This window comes from Bufo bufo, chromosome 5 (genome assembly GCF_905171765.1).
Source record: "Bufo bufo chromosome 5, aBufBuf1.1, whole genome shotgun sequence".
Lineage (NCBI taxonomy): Eukaryota > Metazoa > Chordata > Amphibia > Anura > Bufonidae > Bufo > Bufo bufo.
Window position 1 is genome coordinate 464,751,044 of NC_053393.1, and position 20,502 is coordinate 464,771,545.

General features: G+C 45.2%; 1 protein-coding gene across 1 annotated transcript; it reads left to right on the forward strand.

Moving 5' to 3' along the window:
• Nucleotides 1-17,187: 17,187 nt before the first annotated feature.
• On the forward strand, nt 17,188-17,713 carry LOC121001732 (protein FAM219A-like). Its single transcript, XM_040432922.1, is given in 2 exon segments — nt 17,188-17,655; nt 17,658-17,713. Coding segments are annotated over 2 exon segments (522 nt in total). The 5' UTR covers nt 17,188-17,189.
• The last annotated feature ends 2,789 nt before the right edge of the window (nt 17,714-20,502 follow it).

Below are 20,502 nucleotides of genomic sequence, written 5' to 3' on the forward strand. Positions count from 1 at the left end.
ACCTCCCAGTGCGCAGGTGCACGCCGCCATGGCAAAGACCTAGAGGAAAAAAAGGAAACAATGCGGCAGCACTCTGCAAATCAGACAAAGTACAACAATGCTTACAAAAATTGTGGTGCTAATACTACGCTTAAAAAGCGAGATGCTTGGTCAATGCATTTTGTACAAAACCATCTAAGCCCGTATGCCAAACGTCAAGGCGATCTCTGTTACACGGGTCCTAACACTAAATACTACCTGTTATGCGCCATAATGACCGCCATAAAGTTCAGGGAGTGTTGGACCTACATGCATGTTGGATCCACTCTGCCTTTTTCCGTTTTTTGTGCCAAAATGGCCTCCATTACAAGGGATGCAGGTACCAACATGCATGCTGAGCCCACTCTATACCCTTCCTGGTGCTAAACAGCTTCCAATGAATGTAGTGAGAGCAGGCCACAGCTTTATACTGAAAATAATTAAAATCAGCCTATGGGGCAGACAGGCTAATCAGGAGTGCACGACTCGCTGGAGTGCCACATCTCCAGCATAGTAAATCTGCAAAAAAAGAGGGTTAGTCAGCACCTCCCAGTGCGCAGGTGCACGCCGCCATGGCAAAGACCTAGAGGAAAAAAAGGAAACAATGCGGCAGCACTCTGCAAATCAGACAAAGTACAACAATGCTTACAAAAATTGTGGTGCTAATACTACGCTTAAAAAGCGAGATGCTTGGTCAATGCATTTTGTACAAAACCATCTAAGCCCGTATGCCAAACGTCAAGGCGATCTCTGTTACACGGGTCCTAACACTAAATACTACCTGTTATGCGCCATTTTTTCAAACTTTATGGCGGTCATTATGGCGCATAACAGGTAGTATTTAGTGTTAGGACCCGTGTAACAGAGATCGCCTTGACGTTTGGCATACGGGCTTAGATGGTTTTGTACAAAATGCATTGACCAAGCATCTCGCTTTTTAAGCGTAGTATTAGCACCACAATTTTTGTAAGCATTGTTGTACTTTGTCTGATTTGCAGAGTGCTGCCGCATTGTTTCCTTTTTTTCCTCTAGGTCTTTGCCATGGCGGCGTGCACCTGCGCACTGGGAGGTGCTGACTAACCCTCTTTTTTTGCAGATTTACTATGCTGGAGATGTGGCACTCCAGCGAGTCGTGCACTCCTGATTAGCCTGTCTGCCCCATAGGCTGATTTTAATTATTTTCAGTATAAAGCTGTGGCCTGCTCTCACTACATTCATTGGAAGCTGTTTAGCACCAGGAAGGGTATAGAGTGGGCTCAGCATGCATGTTGGTACCTGCATCCCTTGTAATGGAGGCCATTTTGGCACAAAAAACGGAAAAAGGCAGAGTGGATCCAACATGCATGTAGGTCCAACACTCCCTGAACTTTATGGCGGTCATTATGGCGCATAACAGGTAGTATTTAGTGTTAGGACCCGTGTAACAGAGATCGCCTTGACGTTTGGCATACGGGCTTAGATGGTTTTGTACAAAATGCATTGACCAAGCATCTCGCTTTTTAAGCGTAGTATTAGCACCACAATTTTTGTAAGCATTGTTGTACTTTGTCTGATTTGCAGAGTGCTGCCGCATTGTTTCCTTTTTTTCCTCTAGGTCTTTGCCATGGCGGCGTGCACCTGCGCACTGGGAGGTGCTGACTAACCCTCTTTTTTTGCAGATTTACTATGCTGGAGATGTGGCACTCCAGCGAGTCGTGCACTCCTGATTAGCCTGTCTGCCCCATAGGCTGATTTTAATTATTTTCAGTATAAAGCTGTGGCCTGCTCTCACTACATTCATTGGAAGCTGTTTAGCACCAGGAAGGGTATAGAGTGGGCTCAGCATGCATGTTGGTACCTGCATCCCTTGTAATGGAGGCCATTTTGGCACAAAAAACGGAAAAAGGCAGAGTGGATCCAACATGCATGTAGGTCCAACACTCCCTGAACTTTATGGCGGTCATTATGGCGCATAACAGGTAGTATTTAGTGTTAGGACCCGTGTAACAGAGATCGCCTTGACGTTTGGCATACGGGCTTAGATGGTTTTGTACAAAATGCATTGACCAAGCATCTCGCTTTTTAAGCGTAGTATTAGCACCACAATTTTTGTAAGCATTGTTGTACTTTGTCTGATTTGCAGAGTGCTGCCGCATTGTTTCCTTTTTTTCCTCTAGGTCTTTGCCATGGCGGCGTGCACCTGCGCACTGGGAGGTGCTGACTAACCCTCTTTTTTTTGCAGATTTACTATGCTGGAGATGTGGCACTCCAGCGAGTCGTGCACTCCTGATTAGCCTGTCTGCCCCATAGGCTGATTTTAATTATTTTCAGTATAAAGCTGTGGCCTGCTCTCACTACATTCATTGGAAGCTGTTTAGCACCAGGAAGGGTATAGAGTGGGCTCAGCATGCATGTTGGTACCTGCATCCCTTGTAATGGAGGCCATTTTGGCACAAAAAACGGAAAAAGGCAGAGTGGATCCAACATGCATGTAGGTCCAACACTCCCTGAACTTTATGGCGGTCATTATGGCGCATAACAGGTAGTATTTAGTGTTAGGACCCGTGTAACAGAGATCGCCTTGACGTTTGGCATACGGGCTTAGATGGTTTTGTACAAAATGCATTGACCAAGCATCTCGCTTTTTAAGCGTAGTATTAGCACCACAATTTTTGTAAGCATTGTTGTACTTTGTCTGATTTGCAGAGTGCTGCCGCATTGTTTCCTTTTTTTCCTCTAGGTCTTTGCCATGGCGGCGTGCACCTGCGCACTGGGAGGTGCTGACTAACCCTCTTTTTTTGCAGATTTACTATGCTGGAGATGTGGCACTCCAGCGAGTCGTGCACTCCTGATTAGCCTGTCTGCCCCATAGGCTGATTTTAATTATTTTCAGTATAAAGCTGTGGCCTGCTCTCACTACATTCATTGGAAGCTGTTTAGCACCAGGAAGGGTATAGAGTGGGCTCAGCATGCATGTTGGTACCTGCATCCCTTGTAATGGAGGCCATTTTGGCACAAAAAACGGAAAAAGGCAGAGTGGATCCAACATGCATGTAGGTCCAACACTCCCTGAACTTTATGGCGGTCATTATGGCGCATAACAGGTAGTATTTAGTGTTAGGACCCGTGTAACAGAGATCGCCTTGACGTTTGGCATACGGGCTTAGATGGTTTTGTACAAAATGCATTGACCAAGCATCTCGCTTTTTAAGCGTAGTATTAGCACCACAATTTTTGTAAGCATTGTTGTACTTTGTCTGATTTGCAGAGTGCTGCCGCATTGTTTCCTTTTTTTCCTCTGCATCAGAGGAGAAGTCACTAGATGTAAGAGGTATGTGGTGCTGTATTCTGCATAGCACAGAATATAATATGTCTGCAAATATGTCTTTAGTGCTAGGTACAAATGTGTATAAAATGTATATGGTGTAGGTAAATCTACTGTAAGTGTAGACTAGGTGTCATTTATATACTGTATGGCATATATTGTATATGTGATTATGTGAGTGTAGTGTCTATATAGTCTGTTTATGTATGCATACCTCCCAACCATCCCAGATCTGGCATAACTATGGTGTGGGGGGCACAATGGAGACTAAGCAGGGTTGGGACATGTACAGATAGACATTGGGAGGAGTTAGATGTGTGGGCACTGTAAAAAAAACTTTGTGCGACACTGATAGTTTAGCTCCTTAGGCTTTTTAAAAATTTTGTGGTATGTGTGTAGTGTATATATATATATATATATATATGTATGTATACCATGTATATGGTGTATTTTTGTGTATGTGTGTTGCATATTTATGGTGTATGTATATGTAAACATGTGTCGTGATGCCGCATGTCTTCTGTTTAGTAGGGAACCTGTTGTTAAAAATTTGAATCCCACCCCTGCTCTAGGCCACAGAATGCTTAAAGCTGTTGCCTAAAAGACTAGCGAATAGTGCTCAGGATGTCAGTGTCCCAGCGCAGGCGGCACTGCATCACAATACCTGCATCTGATTCCAGAGGATGAAGAGGCCTCAGGCCATTGTTTGGTATTGGAGAAAGGCGAATAATTGTCATACTGCAATAATGTATACTCGCCCATTTCATCCCCCCCAAACACACACACACTTTTAGCTCCTCCAACCCAAAATTATAAATAATATGGTTATATCAGGCCAAACAATACCAGTATTCAATGATAAAATACTATCTCCATACTGTTAATGGACAAAACACACCATGCAAATGCCAGTATTACCTATGATGCAAATGTACAATATTACTGCTCAACCATGACCACTACCATTACCACTACATAGTGAGTGGTAATACCACCATACTATTACTGAATATACAAAGACCAGTATTACTGATATACAGTGACCACACAGTGGTAGATGTTAGTTTTACATAGGCACTCTGCAGATCATATAAGTGATTACTGTACAATTAAATCCAATGACTTACAATTGATTTCTCTGGAGTCCTTCACATTTCCTCTCTTTCCGATTTGTCCCAGACCACCATGACTCATTTCTGCAGATTACAACGTGGGTGTCTTTGGCTCCTAGTTTTTTCTAGGTTCTTTCCTACCTTTTTTTCAGCCTGCTCAAGCACCTCATCCTGCTGCTACCCCCACTTTTGTGCTAGTTACTGATCCATTTGGCCCTATTATCGTACCTGCTGTATTGCGCAGTGCTCTCAAATACTGTACTCCAGATATAATGGTGTTATAGATAGAATTATATACCCCCCTAAAAAAGTTCCCCTACAAAAGCATTTTTGAAAACACTGAATAGTGCCACACAACAGGGCCAGCATTAGGGGGGGGGGGGGGCAAACTGGGCAATTGCCCAGGGCACCGATCAGATCACTGAGCAGTTAAGACTGTCTGCTTCAGGTCACTGAACAGTTAGGACCTTCCTGGCTTAGGAGTCTCTGCTCTGACTCCATATATGGCTGTGTCCATATATGGAGTCAGTGCTATGAACATGAAGGGGGTATACCCAAGCATTGTCAGTATGCTTGGGGACACCCTGTGTATTTTAGTCTAATTTAGCCTCTATTTTTGAAATGTTTCTGTGGGGATTTAAACTCACAACCATCTACATTAAAGGCAAGAACCTTAACCAATGAGTATAGAGCTCAATACTAAACTATTGCTGAAAAAGCTCATTAAAGTTTATATTACATTAGGTATTCATATACAGCAAAAGTATTTTTATTTTTTTTATTTTTTTGTAATTGTAAAAAAATGTATGGCACAAAATAAATATGTAATTACAAAAAAAAATACAGTATATAAAAGTTGATACTTCTGATATATATGAATTAGGGCTGCACGATATATCGCAAAATTAATCGAATCGCGATAATCGGCAAATGCGAAATGGCGATTTGGCCGACCTGAAAATGCCGCGATTATATATGAAGGGGCCCCGCGCACATAACTGGCTTTGTGTGTAAAGTATTTTACTAGTGTGTGAAACAATCTCTCTCCTATTGATAACAGGTCCAGCCTCTGTACTCACTGTCACGATAAATGCACTGCAGCGAACGGCCCGGCCGGCGCGTGACTGACGTCACTTAGTAACACTCCTGCTTCCTGAAGTGGGAGGAGCGTTACTAAGTGACGTCAGTCACGCGCCGGCCGGCCAGCTCGCTGCAGTGCGTTCATAGTGACAGTGAGTACAGAGGCTGGCCATGTTATCAATAGGAGAGAGATTGTTTTACACACTAGTAAAATACTTTACACACAAATCCAGTATGTGCGCAGTTTAGGACACATAGGGCCATGAGGGGGACCAGCATAAGATGCTATATGTCTTATGCTGGCCCCCCTCATGGCCCTATGTGTCATAGCACACATCCCCTATAACAGCGTCCTCCACAGATCCACCCCATAACAGCGTCCTCCACAGATCCACCCCATAACAGCGTCCTCCACAGATCCACCCCATAACAGCATCCTCCACAGATCCACCCCATAACAGCGTCCTCCACAGATCCACCCCATAACAGCGTCCTCCACAGATCCACCCCATAACAGCGTCCTCCACAGATCCACCCCATAACAGCGTCCTCCACAGATCCACCCCATAACAGCGTCCTCCACAGATCCACCCCATAACAGCGTCCTCCACAGATCCACCCCATAACAGCGTCCTCCACAGATCCACCCCATAACAGCGTCCTCCACAGATCCACCCCATAACAGCGTCCTCCACAGATCCACCCCATAACAGCGTCCTCCACAGATCCACCCCATAACAGCGTCCTCCACAGATCCACCCCATAACAGCGTCCTCCACAGATCCACCCCATAACAGCGTCCTCCACAGATCCACCCCATAACAGCGTCCTCCACAGATCCACCCCATAACAGCGTCCTCCACAGATCCACCCCATAACAGCGTCCTCCACAGATCCACCCCATAACAGCGTCCTCCACAGATCCACCCCATAACAGCGTCCTCCACAGATCCACCCCATAACAGCGTCCTCCACAGATCCACCCCATAACAGCGTCCTCCACAGATCCACCCCATAACAGCGTCCTCCACAGATCCACCCCATAACAGCGTCCTCCACAGATCCACCCCATAACAGCGTCCTCCACAGATCCACCCCATAACAGCGTCCTCCACAGATCCACCCCATAACAGCGTCCTCCACAGATCCACCCCATAACAGCGCGTCCTCCACAGATCCCCCATAACAGCGCGTCCTCCACAGATCCCCCATAACAGCGCGTCCTCCACAGATCCCCCATAACAGCGCGTCCTCCACAGATCCCCCATAACAGCGCGTCCTCCACAGATCCCCCATAACAGCGCGTCCTCCACAGATCCCCCATAACAGCGCGTCATCCACAGATCCCCCATAACTATGTCATACCCAGCCGCGTCAGCGGCTCATATGGGAAAATCCAAGCAAATAGACCTCTAGCACAATTCCCTTAAAATATCGCATCGCATATCTTTATCGCAATTTTTAGGGCCCTAATCGCAATCGCATAAAATTCCCATATCGTGCAGCCCTATGAATGCATAATGCATAAGAAACTACTTTGAGGGTCTTTAGCCACAATATAGTTATAGTAATTTAAGGCTACTTTCACACTCGCGTTTTGGCTTTCCGTTTCTGAGATCCGTCATGGGCTCTCACAAGTGGTCCAAAACGGATCAGTTTTGCCCTAATGCATTCTGAATGGAAAAGGATCTGGTCAGAATGCATCAGTTTGCCTCCATTCAGTCCCGATTCCACTCTAGTGGTGGACACCAAAACGTTGCCTGCAGTGTTTTGGTGTCCGCCTGACAAAGCGGAGCCAAACTGATCCGTCCTGACACACAATGTAAGTCAATGGGGACGGATCCGTTTTCTTTGACACAATAGAAAACGGATCCGTCCCCCATTGACTTTCAATGGTGCTCATGACAGATCTGTCATGGCTATAGAAGACATAATACAACCGGATCCGTTCATGACGGATGCATGCGGTTGTATTATTGTAACGGAAGCATGACGGATCCGCAAAAAACGATAATGTGAAAGTAGCCTAACATGGAGCTCTATAGCTCAGAGGTTAAGGTTCTTGCCTTTAATGTAGATGCATGTGAGTTCAAATCCCCACAGAAGCATTTCAAAAATAGAGGCTAAATAAAAATTAAATTCTCATGATGTCAGTGAAAAGTTTTATTGAAAAAAAAATAAAATGGAGCAAAACGTTAAATATTATCAAATAATTATCAAACACCCGTATTAATCCACGCCAATCTTTTTAACTTTAACCAGTATTTCTTGTTGAGAAAGGGGCAACCCTAGCAGCACCCCCTTCAGGACCTTTATAGGCCCACTCACTGCAGCAAGCCCAGCCTCTGGAAGCCTTATCAGGACTCACTTTGTAAAAACATTTTTTTTTTTATCATCGCGATATTCTGACCTTTATAACTTTTTTATGCTATGTCTACCAAGATGTGTGGGGGCTCATTTTTTGTGGGATGAACTGTCGTTTTTGACAATACCATTTTGGGGTGTGTGGGGTGGATGATCACTTTGTATTCAAATTTCTTAGATAAAAGTGATCAAAAAACTGCGAATCAGCCTTTTTTTATATTTTAATAGTATGGGCGTTTTCGCATGCAACGATGCCCATAATGTTATTTTCTTTTTTTGTTAATTTTTATTTTGGGGAAAGTGGGGTGATTTTACTTTTTAATTTTTTTTTATAATTTCAAAACTTTTTTTTTGTACTTTTTTTTAATTACTTTTTGTTAGGTCCCCAAGTGGACCACAACTTGCAATCATTAGATTGCAACTTATACAGAATAATGGAAATTGCTCCATTATTCTGTATAGAAATCACTATATCACAGTTTAGTGCTGCTATCTAGTGGCTTGAACTGGGATATACTAACAATGAGCCTGGAAGCCTAGTACAGACTGCGGCTCATTTTTAGAACAGGGTGCTTTCCCCCATCTCCGCTCAAGGAAAACTCGCCTGAAGAGGAAGCCCGCGCTTCCGGTTTTTAACACATTAGTACATTATTACAGGATTGGGGCCCCACTTTTGATTCTGCCCAGGGCCACATTTTGGCTGCCACACAGTACCACACAATAAAAGTACCCCCTTTGTGCACCACATGGTAATGGTGCCACCCTTTGTACCCCACTGAGTACTAGTGCCGACACACGCTTCTATCCTAAAAAAATCTGAACATTTAATTAAAAAGTTGTGTAAGTGTCCCCTTTATGCTCTCTATAATAGAATAATGCCCACTTTGTGCCTTCTAGAAAATAATAAAACAATAAAGATTGGTATTTTTATTGTGTGGAGGCAGAGAGGTGGCTGTTATTACTGTTTTATTCCAGCAAAGGGGTATTAATATTAATAACACCCCTTTTGTGCCCCAGTACTGGACTTAGTATTAACCAATAGACCTGACAGAACAACAGACGTGCAGGTTGGGGGACACCTGGGAAATAGTGACCATAAAGTAATAACCTTCTAATTATCATTCAAAAGAGCGTTTCTACAGGGAGGAACAAAAATACCAAACTTCAAAAAAGCTAAATTTAGCCAAATAAGAGAGGCCATAGGCCTAACTAACTGGGACAAAGTCCTCAAAAATAAAAATACAGCCACAAAATGGGATATCTTTAAAGGCATCCTAAAAGCTGATTGTGAGAGGTACATACCGTATGGGAATATAAGTTTAAGGAACAAAAAGAAACCAATGTGGATAAACAGAACTGTAAAGAAAGCAATAAATGACAAAAAGAAAGCATATAAAACACTAAAACAGGAGGGTAGCACGGAAGCACTGAAAAACTATAAGGAACAAAATAGAACATGTAAAAAACAAATAAAAGCGGCCAAACTAGAGACCGAGAGATTAATTGCCAAAGAGAGTAAAACTAACCCTAAAATGTTCTTCAATTATATAAATGTTAAAAAGTATAAATCTGAAGGTGTCGGCCCTTTAAAGAGTAATGAGGGGGGAGTCGCAGAGAGCGACGAGGAGAAAGCAAAGCTGTTAAGTATTTTTTTCTCCAATGTATTCACTGAGGAAAATAAACTGTTAGATGAAATGCTGAATGTTGAAATAAATTCCCCATTAAAAGTGTCCTGTCTGACCCAGGAAGAAGTACAACAGCGACTTAAAAAGATTAAAATAGACAAATCGCCAGGACCGGATGGCATACACCCTCGTATCCTAAGGGAATTAAGTAATGTCATAGCCAGACCCTCATCGGAGGACTCTCATAGATGTGATATTGATGACCTATCCTGAGGATACCACTGCACAACCCCTTTAAGATTCTGAAACAACACAGAATGACATTGGCTATAAACATCAGATTATCCAAAACATGTTCGACCCCCACGTTTTTACATTTTTATGCTCATTTGTCCAAATATCCATTTTATTTCCTATAGAGGAGGGGGGGGGGAAAGTGCCCAACAGATGCTTTTAGTGCCATTTCTCTCAGAAAACGAACAAATTGGCCAAAATGTACCAATGCTCTAATGTATTATTATATTTCATGACACAGCACGTTTCTTTACTCCCAGAGAACTGTTTGTGAAGCTAAACATAAATGTTTTTATGCTACTTGTTAGATTTTATGGCTTTTCAGGAGGCTTTTGGATTTCAGCTACAGATTATTGGTTTGCTGAATCTGAAATCAGAAATTCAGAATGCATTGTCAGCAATAGGGTGACCTTTAAATGTATGTGAAATAGATTGCAGCATCCCAGCTAACTCCCAGAAGGTCAAAGACATGTCTGGAGGAGTGATTTGTAAAGAAGTATTTAATCATGGTGGGCAGTGTGACGAGTTGATAGTGTCTGGCTAATATAAGCAGTTCAAACTCAAAAACCCACACCATTGGATGCCCTTCAAAGGGATCCTTGTCACCTCTACTATGCTACCCTCACTGAGCGTTTCTAAATGTTCATTGTGTTACCCTAAACATATAAATTACACTTTTAATTTAATTTGAAGACAAATTCAATAAGTATTATTTTTCATTTTTTTGGTTAAAAATTAACTGGTAGTTAGGGCTTTATATCAATATATATAGAGTTCTATATTTCTATATACACTCACCTAAAGAATTATTAGGAACACCATACTAATACGGTGTTGGACCTAGGGTTGTTGCGGGTATCGAAATTTCGATACCCAATCGATACTTTTGTCCCGGTATCGATACGATACCGGGATTTCCGTTTTTTTCGATACTGGGCTGCGCTTCTGCGCAGTCTAGTATCTCTGAACATGAGCGCACTGCTATCGGCGCGCTCATGTTCTCTCTCAGCAGCACGGGGAGAAGGAAGCTGTCCTCCCTCCCCCTGTGCTGCTGCCGCTGCCACCAATGAGAAGAGAGGGGCGGAGGAGGGGCGGCAATGAGAAGAGAGGGGCTGGAGGAGGGGCGGCAATGAGAAGAGAGGGGCGGAGGAGGGGCGGGCGCACTGCGCCACCAATGATAGGATTACTATCGGAGCGATGGGAGGAGACATCAGCTTCACTAGTGGGCGTTCCTTTTCCCTGCGCTGCGATTGGACAGCGCTACAGCCAGGGAGAAGGAACGCCCACTAGTGAAGCTGATGTCTCCTCCCATCGCTCCGATAGTAATCAGCAGCATGTGGAGCAGGAGAGGAGACAGTAATGGGGCACTGCGGGCGAACGGAGCGGCGCCCAGGACTAATGGTGAGTGCTGAGACATCGCTGGGCGCCGCTCTGTGTGGCCTAATAGTGAAAGTCTGGACTCATATACAGTAGTCAGTCTTTAACACATACAGGAGGCGGGTGCCGGCAGCAGAATCGCATTGCCGGCACCCTGCCCCTGACAGGGAGCTGCGATCAGCGGCAGTTAACTGCCGCTGATCTGCTAGTACCCGCCTCCTGTATAAAGGGGTAAAATCATTGGTGGTGCAGTGCACCCCCTCCCCCTCAATCCCCCCATCCCATTAAAATCATTGGTGGCACAGTGCGCCGGCCCCTCTCAACCCTCCAGTATTAAAATCATTGGTGGCAGTGGCCACAGGGACCTCTCCACTCCCCCTCATTGGTGGTGCAGTGGCAGCTTCTGATCGGAGCCCCAGCTGTGTAAGCCTGGGGCTCCGATCCGTTACCATGGCAGCCAGGACGCCACAGAAGCCCTGGTTGCCATGGTAACATCCCTGATGCTGTGTGCACAAAGCACAGAGCAGCAGGGACAGTGTGGAGTCCTATTCACCCTGATAGAGATCTATCAGGGTGAATAGGAAAAGGGATGAAAGATCCCAGGTTCTAGCCCCTAAGGGGGGAAATAGTTATTAAATAAAAAGTGAAAAAAAAAAAAAAAAACACTAAAATATGAAGTATAAATCACCCCCCTTTTCCCAATTTCACATATAAAATATATAAATAAACATATTACATCGCCACGTCAGAAAAGTCCAAACTATTAAAATATAAAAAAAAAATCTAGGTGGTGAATGCCGGAACAGAAAAAATAAAATAAAAACTGCGCGATTCGCCATTTTTAAAAATGAGGAATGCACGTGGCTTTTTTTGTTTATTTTTTTCGCGTGGTATCGAATGGTATCGAGTATCGCAATACTTTTTCATGGTATCGAAACCGAATCAAAAATTTGGTATCGCAACAACTCTAGTTGGACCCCCTTTTGCCTTCAGAACTGCCTTAATTCTACGTGGCATTGATTCAACAAGGTGCCGATAGCATTCTTTAGAAATGTTGGCCCATATTGATAGGATAGCATCTTGCAGTTGATGGAGATTTGAGGGATGCACATCCAGGGCACGAAGCTCCCGTTCCACCACATCCCAAAGATGCCCTATTGGGTGGAGATCTGGTGACTGTGGGGGCCATTTTAATACAGTGAACTCAGTGTCATGTTCAAGAAACCAATTTGAAATGATTCGAGCTTTGTGACATGGTGCATTATCCTGCTGGAAGTAGCCATCAGAGGATGGATACATGTTCTCATTCTGTTTACACTAAATTCGGACTCTACCATTTGAATGTCTCAACAGAAATCGAGACTCATCAGACCAGGCAACATTTTTCCAGTCTTCAACAGTCCAATTTTGGTGAGCTCGTGCAAATTGTAGCCTCTTTTTCCTATTTGTAGTGGAGATAAGTGGTACCCGGTGGGGTCTTCGGCTGTTGTAGCCCATCCGCCTCAAGGTTGTGCGTGTCTTGACTTCACAAATGCTTTGCTGCATACCTCGGTTGTAACGAGTGGTTATTTCAGTCAACGTTGCTCTTCTATCAGCTTGAATCAGTCGGCCCATTCTCCTCTGACCTCAAGCATCCACAAGGCATTTTTGCCCACAGGACTGCCGCATACTGGATGTTTTTCCCTTTTCACACCATTCTTTGTAAACCCTAGAAATGGTTGTGCGTGAAAATCCCAGTAACTGAGCAGATTGTGAAATACTCAGACCGGCCCGTCTGGCACCAACAACCATGCCACGCTCAAAATTGCTTAAATCACCTTTCTTTCCCATTCTGACATTCAGTTTGGAGTTCAGGATATTGTCTTGACCAGGACCACCCCCCTAAATGCATTGAAGCAACTGCCATGTGATTGGTTGACTAGATAATTGCATTAATGAGAAATAGAACAGGTGTTCCTAATAATTCTTTAGGTGAGTGTATATAGATATAAGTTACATTTTTAGCCAGAGTTCACTATAGTGAATTTTTATACTACAATTTTTGCATGCACGCACGATCTGTTTGCATGCGTGCGTGCTGTTCAATAATAAAATTAATCCTCAAAAATACAACTTGCCTAATAATTCTGCACTCCCTGTATTGTAATTTTTCATTTTCGCAGCCAAGCATTTCCTAATTCTGTGAGATGCCTGATAGGTCAAAGTGCTCACTATACACCTTGAAATATTCATTGTGGGATGTAGTTTCCGGAATTGAGTCACTTTTTGGGGGTTTCCACTGTAGGGCCACCTCAGGGTGTTTTCACATGTGACATAGCTCTCAATTACCATTCCAGCTAAATCCGCTCTCCAAAAGCCATATGGTGCTCCTTCCACTCTGAAGCATGCTGTGTGCCCATACATCAGTTTTTGAGCACACATGGGGTGTTTCTGTAAACTCCAGATTCAGGGTAATAGATTTTGAGTTTTGTTTGGCTGTTAACCCTTGATGTGTTGCAGAAAAAAAATAGATTAAAATTTAAAATCTGCTAAAAAAGTTAAATTTTTAAATTTCATTCCCATTTTCATTTAATTCTCGTGGGGAATCTAAAGGGTTAACAAAGTTTGTAAAATCAGTTTTGAATAGCTTGAGGGGTGTAGTTTCTAAAATGGGGTGATTTATGGGTGGTTTCTAATATGTAAGATTTGCTTCTAAACTTCTAAGCCTTCTAACGTCCCAAAAAAATTTAATGTCATTTTCAAAATGATCCAAACATAAAGTAGACATATGAGGAATGTAAAGTAATAACTATTTTTGGAGGTATTAGTAGCTATAATAAAAGCAGAGAAATTGAAATTTGTTAATTTGCTAATTTTTCTAAATGTTTGGTAAATTTAGTACTTTTTTATAAATAAAAATGACATTTTTTGACTCAATTTTACCACTGTTATGAAGTATAATATGTGACGAGAAAACAATCTCAGAATGGCCTTGATAAGTAAAAGCGTTTTAAAGTTATTACCATTTAAAGTGACACATGTCAGATTTGCTAAAAATGGCCTGGTCCTTATGGTGAAAAATGGCAGGGTCCTTAAGGGGTTAAAGATGTCTGGAACAACCTCTCTGACAAGTTCCTTCAAAATCTGTGTGCATGTGTACCTAGAAGAACTAATGCTCTTTTGAAGACAAAGGGTAATCACAGCAAATATTGATTTGATTTAGATTTCTCTTCTGTTTGTTCACTTTGCATTTTGCCAATTGATAAAAAAAAATCTATTAAAGGGGTTATCCAATACTGTAAACTGCCCCCCCATATGCCGGGCCCCTTATAGGGAATATACTTACCTGGATCTCCACTCCCTTCGCCGCTCCAGGTCCCCACTTCTCACCGTGTGCGGATTAAAACATCTGGTGTCAGGGGGGAGTAGTCAATAGCAGACGGGGACGAGCCTCCCTAGAGTCACCCGCGATGCTAGGGAGGCTCGTCCCCGTCTGCCATTGGCTGCTTCCCCCTGACACCGGATGTTTTCATCTGCGCACGGGAAAAAGCAGCAGCGGCGGTGCGGGGACCAGGAGAGGCACAGGGAGTGGGGACCCAGGTAAGTATATTCCCTGTGAGGGGCCCGGCATATGGGGGAGGGGGGGCAGTTTATAGTATTGGAAAACCCCTTTAACACTTCTGATCTTTTAAAGCATTCTTACTTTGCCACATTTTCCCCACACCTGCCTGAAACTTTTGCACAGTGTTGTATATATTGCTCATCTACGTAAGTGAATCTACTACTAGGACATTGCCAATTTCTTGACTTGGAAAGATATGTATATCATATAGCCTACTATACACCTTATGGATCATTTATTAAGACCAGCATTTAGATGCCTGTTTTAATAAACCCGTGCACTGGAGGTGGATCCGCAATAGTTATGAAAAGGCCACTGCCAGTCTAAATCTAAGCCGGCCACTGCCAGTCTAAATCTAAGCCGGCCACTGCCAGTCTAATTAAGCACTTTCCTTGCTGGCTTAAATTTAGACCATTTTCTGAGCCAAAACAGACGTAGAAAATGATAAATGAGACGGCCCATCCCCTTCCCTGCCACACCCCCCCTAATGTGAGTGGGAAAAAGAAGCAGATTACGGAGCAAATAACCTTAGCACCGCAATCTGCGACAGATATATACCAGAAAAGCGGCCTATATCTGACAGTAAATGACCCCCTATATGTTTTCCTTTATCACATCAGTTGCTGAAATAACAAACCTACATATATAATAAACTCAAAATAAAAAAAATGGGATCAGCAAGAGTTTAGGTAGGGTGAATTGCGGAAGCAATGACACTGTATGAATACAGGGGAGGGGTAATGTTTATTTAGTGATTTGAAGTCGTTTGAACAGGTGCCGGAAATCCCATGATCCTGGCTTTCTACAGTCTCCATCCCGGTGCAGTTCTATAGGGACTCGCTGTCACGTCACTTCATTCACTCATATTGCTGGAGTACAATAGCTGGGTGGCAGTGGAAGGTCAGATGATGCAATCCCTCAGCGCCTCGTATTTTTAGATGTGTAAATGATTTCAATATATGTTGAGTTAATAGCATTGCTTCCTATGGACATGTACGTACCTAAGCAATGCTCATACGTCTTTTCCCCAAGCATGATGTCAGATGTGCGATCATAAGTGACATAAATTTCAGCTGTCATCCAGATTTCATAACATTATTAACCTCAGAGCCTTGTGATCTGCAATATAAAGAAAAATCATGGTTGAAAAACTATTTTACTGTTGGACGTCCTGCCTCATTGACAGAGGAGGATGTAAACAAGCAGCGGGTATTTGCTTTCTGCAGAGCAAACAATAACTGCAGATACTATTGACTCCGAAGCATTGTTTTCTGTGTTTTAAGCGATTTCATGCTATGCTACCAAGCACATTTTGTTTTACGCGAGGCAAGATTTGTGGCTTATAAATATGTAGAGGAAAATAATTGATCCATATTCACAAATTATACTGCAAGTGTCACATTCTGCTCAACATTTTCAGTTGTTCTGCTCAGAAGCTGTAAGGCAATATATAACTAGAAAAAGGTTTATTGTTTTCTTTATGAGCAATATGTTTTCCTGCAATTTTACCTGGCGACTCACAATGGCATTCCACACATTTGCACAGGCAATCGTATCCTGTAAAATCTGATTCCAGTACATAATGGTATAGAATATTTCCGTGACTGGACATTTTCAATCACTGAACACTGTCATTTTTACACCACATTTATCTGACAGATGATTGTACCGAGAGACACCAGTTCTCTTTCAATCCTAGATAATTGCGCCATCTTCTTTTCAAGCAGTAATTTTAGAGAGGACCTGTCACCTCTCCTGACATATCTGTTTTAGTAACTACTTGTGTTCCTCATGTATTAATAATTGTGCAGCATCTCTTTTTGTGACTCTGTGTTGTGCCAATCCTCAATTATTCCAATTAGCAGTTCATGCATTCATTGTCAGCAGTCTGCAGTAAAGGTCCATCTGGGTGTTACCATGTGGGGGGTGTCCCTGCACAGTGTGACATTGAGCGCACTAGTTGGATAGTGTTAGGCCCCTTTCACACGAGCGAGTTTTCCGCTCAGGTGCAATGCGTGACATGAACATATAGCACCCGCACTGAATCCTGACCCATTCATTTTCAATGGGTCTGTGTACATGAGCATTTTTGTTCACGCATCAGTTCTGCCATCCGTGAAAAATGCAGCATATTCTATATTCTGCGTTTTTCAGGCAGCCCTGGCCCCATAGGCCCCTTGCAGACGAGCGTGTCCGGATTAGGTCCGGATGCGTCCCGGGTTCATTGCGGCAAACCCGTGCGAATAGGTAAGCAATTTCAGTCAGTTTTGACTGCGATTGCGTTCCGTTGTTCAGTTTTTATCGCGCGGGTGCAATGCGTTTTGCACGTGCGTGATAAAAAACTGAATGTGGACCGTCCTCCTGCTCCTCAGCCTCAGCACCAGCCGCAGAGCCCGGCCTTCCGCTCCGGCACCATGATGGAGGAGATAGACCGATTCCAGGACCCCGCAGCATCCGCCATTTCTGATGGAGACTGTGATATCAGAGAGGGAGAGAGCGTGTCCATGAACTACAAACCTTCCCCGCTGCAGGTGAAATTAGAGAAGCAGCGGGAGATGGCCAGGAAGGGCTCGCTGAAGAACGGAAACGTCGGGAGCCCAGTGAATCAACAGCCCAAGAAGAACAATGTCATGGCCAGAACAAGACTGGTCGTCCCGAGCAAAGGATACTCCTCTCTAGACCAGAGCCCGGACGAGAAACCCCTTGTAGCCCTGGACACAGACAGTGACGATGACTTTGACATGTCCAGGTATTCGTCCTCAGGTTACTCATCAGCTGAGCAGATCAACCAAGACTTGAATATCCAGCTCCTGAAGGACGGTTACCGATTAGATGAGATTCCAGATGATGAAGATCTGGACCTTATACCCCCCAAGTCTGTTACCCCACCTGTATGTGCTGCCAAGCCACCTCCTCCATCGCCTGCCATATCCAGTAATGCGGGAGGTGCCTGTGATCTGTGCATTCCACGATAACTGTAAATCTTAACAGCCATTGCTTCCTCCTATGGTAGGACACGCACCTATTTGTGTTCATGGAGCCAGGAGAAACCAAAGCAGACGTCAGTGCGCGGGACGGGGACTAGTGAGGACAGGGATACGCGGAGCCCCCTTAAGCTGCTGCTGACAACACAATTATTTTACACCTCAGTGTGACCGCTCATCCCAGACACGGGGCAACGGCGAGGGATCCGAGGTCCGTGGGGTTCGCTCTGATATCATTATGTGGGCTCCATGCTGGCGGTGACGTCTTTAATGCAAGGAGACCCCCGCCCCCCATGTACTGCACAGGTGACCCCCTACATTCTGCACAGGACACCCCCCAGATACTGCGCACATCATTTGGTTTCTTCTGTCTCCATGTTTTATGTTCATATTTTACAAGGCCACCCCCCCCCCCCCCAAATACTAAAGGTGTCACGGAACCATGAACCAGACGTACAACATGGGATAAGTGAAAATAAGAAGGCTTTATTGAAAATAAAGCTGTAAAGCAAAAGTCCAAACGGATGGCGAAACCGAAGCAGAGTCTTTGCGAAGCCAGAGGTCAGGAACCAGAAGGGTAGTCAGACGAAGCCAGGATCAGGAACCAGCAGGGTAGTCAGACGAAGCCAGGATCAGGAACCAGCAGGGTAGTCGGACGAAACCAGGATCAGGAACCAGCAGGGTAGTCGGACGAAACCAGGATCAGGAACCAGAAGCAGCAGCTGTCTAGAAGCATGTGAACACAGGAGGACCAAGCGAGGAACTGAAGCCACAGACCTCCTATATATATGAGCTAGGCATCCAGCTCCTCCCAGTGGGAAGGAGGAGCCGCAGGGTGGGAGGCTACAAGAAACCCAGAAACCAAGATGGCCGCCAGCACATGTCAAACGAAGGAGAACAGCAAGAAGGTAAGACCATGACAGTACCTCCCCCTCAAGGGCCCCTCCTCCGCGGAGTAAAGAATGGTTTCTGAGGGAAGCGTGCGTGGAAGGCTCGGAGCAAGGCAGGAGCATGGACATCTGCGATGGGAACCCAGGAACGCTCCTCTGGACCATAACCACGCCAATGCACCCGACCGCGGACCAGGCGTGAGTCCAGGATATTGCTCACCTCATACTCCTCACGATTACCCACTTGGACCGGACGAGGCCGAGGAACCGAGGAAGTGAAACGATTACACACCAGTGGCTTCAACAGGGAGACATGAAACACGTTGGAGATCCGCATGCCAGGAGGAAGCGCAAGGGCATAGGCTACCGGGTTTACCCTGCGAAGCACTCGGAAGGGACCAACAAAGCGAGGCGCCAGCTTGGGAGTGGGCACTCGAAGGTTGAGGTTGCGGGTGGACAACCATACACGGTCTCCGACCTGGTAGGAAGGAGCAGGCGCTCGTCTGCGATCAGCCTGGAGTCTCTGGCGCTGCGCAGAGACCTCAAGGGACTTCTGGATCAGTACCCAAGAAGCACGTAGGACGGAAAGGTGATCCTCCACAGCCGGAATATCCTGGGGAGAGAATACCTCCGGTAACACGGCAGGTTGGAACCCATAATTGGCCATGAAGGGAGACGTCCCAGAGGAAGAGTTCACCGCCGTGTTCCTGGCAAACTCAGCCCAAGGCAGGAGGTCAACCCAATTGTCTTGGTGATCGGAGACATAGCAACGAAGGAATTGCTCCAAGGCCTGATTGGATCGTTCTGCGGCCCCATTGGACTGAGGGTGGTAGGCCGAGGAGAAGGAGAGATGAATCCCCAACTGGGAGCAAAAAGCGCGCCAGAACCTGGACACAAACTGACTCCCCCGATCCGACACAATCTCCTTGGGCAAACCGTGCAACCGGAAGACCTCCCTGGCAAAAATCGTGGCCAACTCTTGTGCAGAGGGTAACTTCTTGAGAGGAACACAGTGGCACATTTTGGAAAACCGATCCACAATCATGAGAATGACCGTATGGCCTCGGGATGCAGGGAGGTCCACAATGAAATCCATCCCCAGGTGTGACCATGGGCGCTCCCCGGTGGCTATGGGTTGCAGAAGGCCCAACGGAAGGTGCCGAGGGGACTTACTCTGGGCACAAACGGAGCATGCCGCTACATATGCGGCGATGTCGGAACGTAGGGAAGGCCACCAGAACAGACGTGAAACAGCCCAGGACAGCTGATTCTTTCCAGGATGCCCCGCGGTCTTGGAGTTATGGTAGGTTCGCAACAACCGAGTGCGCAACTCCTCAGGCACAAAACATCTGCCGTTGGGTCTCCCAGAGGGAGCACCAGATTGAGCCGCCAAAATCTGCTCACCCAGGGGAGAGGTCAGGCTGGTGCGAATGGCGGCCAAGATCTGATTCGGAGGTATGACCGAAGTCGGAATCGACTCCTCCCTGGACAGCACGGAGTACTGCCGTGATAAGGCATCCGCCCTGATGTTCTTGGAACCGGGTAGGTAGGAGACCACATAATTAAAACGTGACAAGAACAGAGCCCATCTGGCCTGACGTGGTGTCAATCTCTTGGCCTCAGAAAGGTAGGTCAGATTCTTGTGGTCCGTCAGGATGAGGACCGGAACCACCGAACCCTCGGGCAAGTGCCTCCATTCTTTAAGGGCCTGCATGATGGCCAATAACTCCCTGTCACCAATCTGATAGTTGCACTCTGCGGAAGACAGTTTCCGGGAGTAAAACCCACAAGGAAGCAGAGGACCCTCTGGTGTTCTACGCTGAGACAGAAGGGCGCCTACTCCCGTCTCAGAC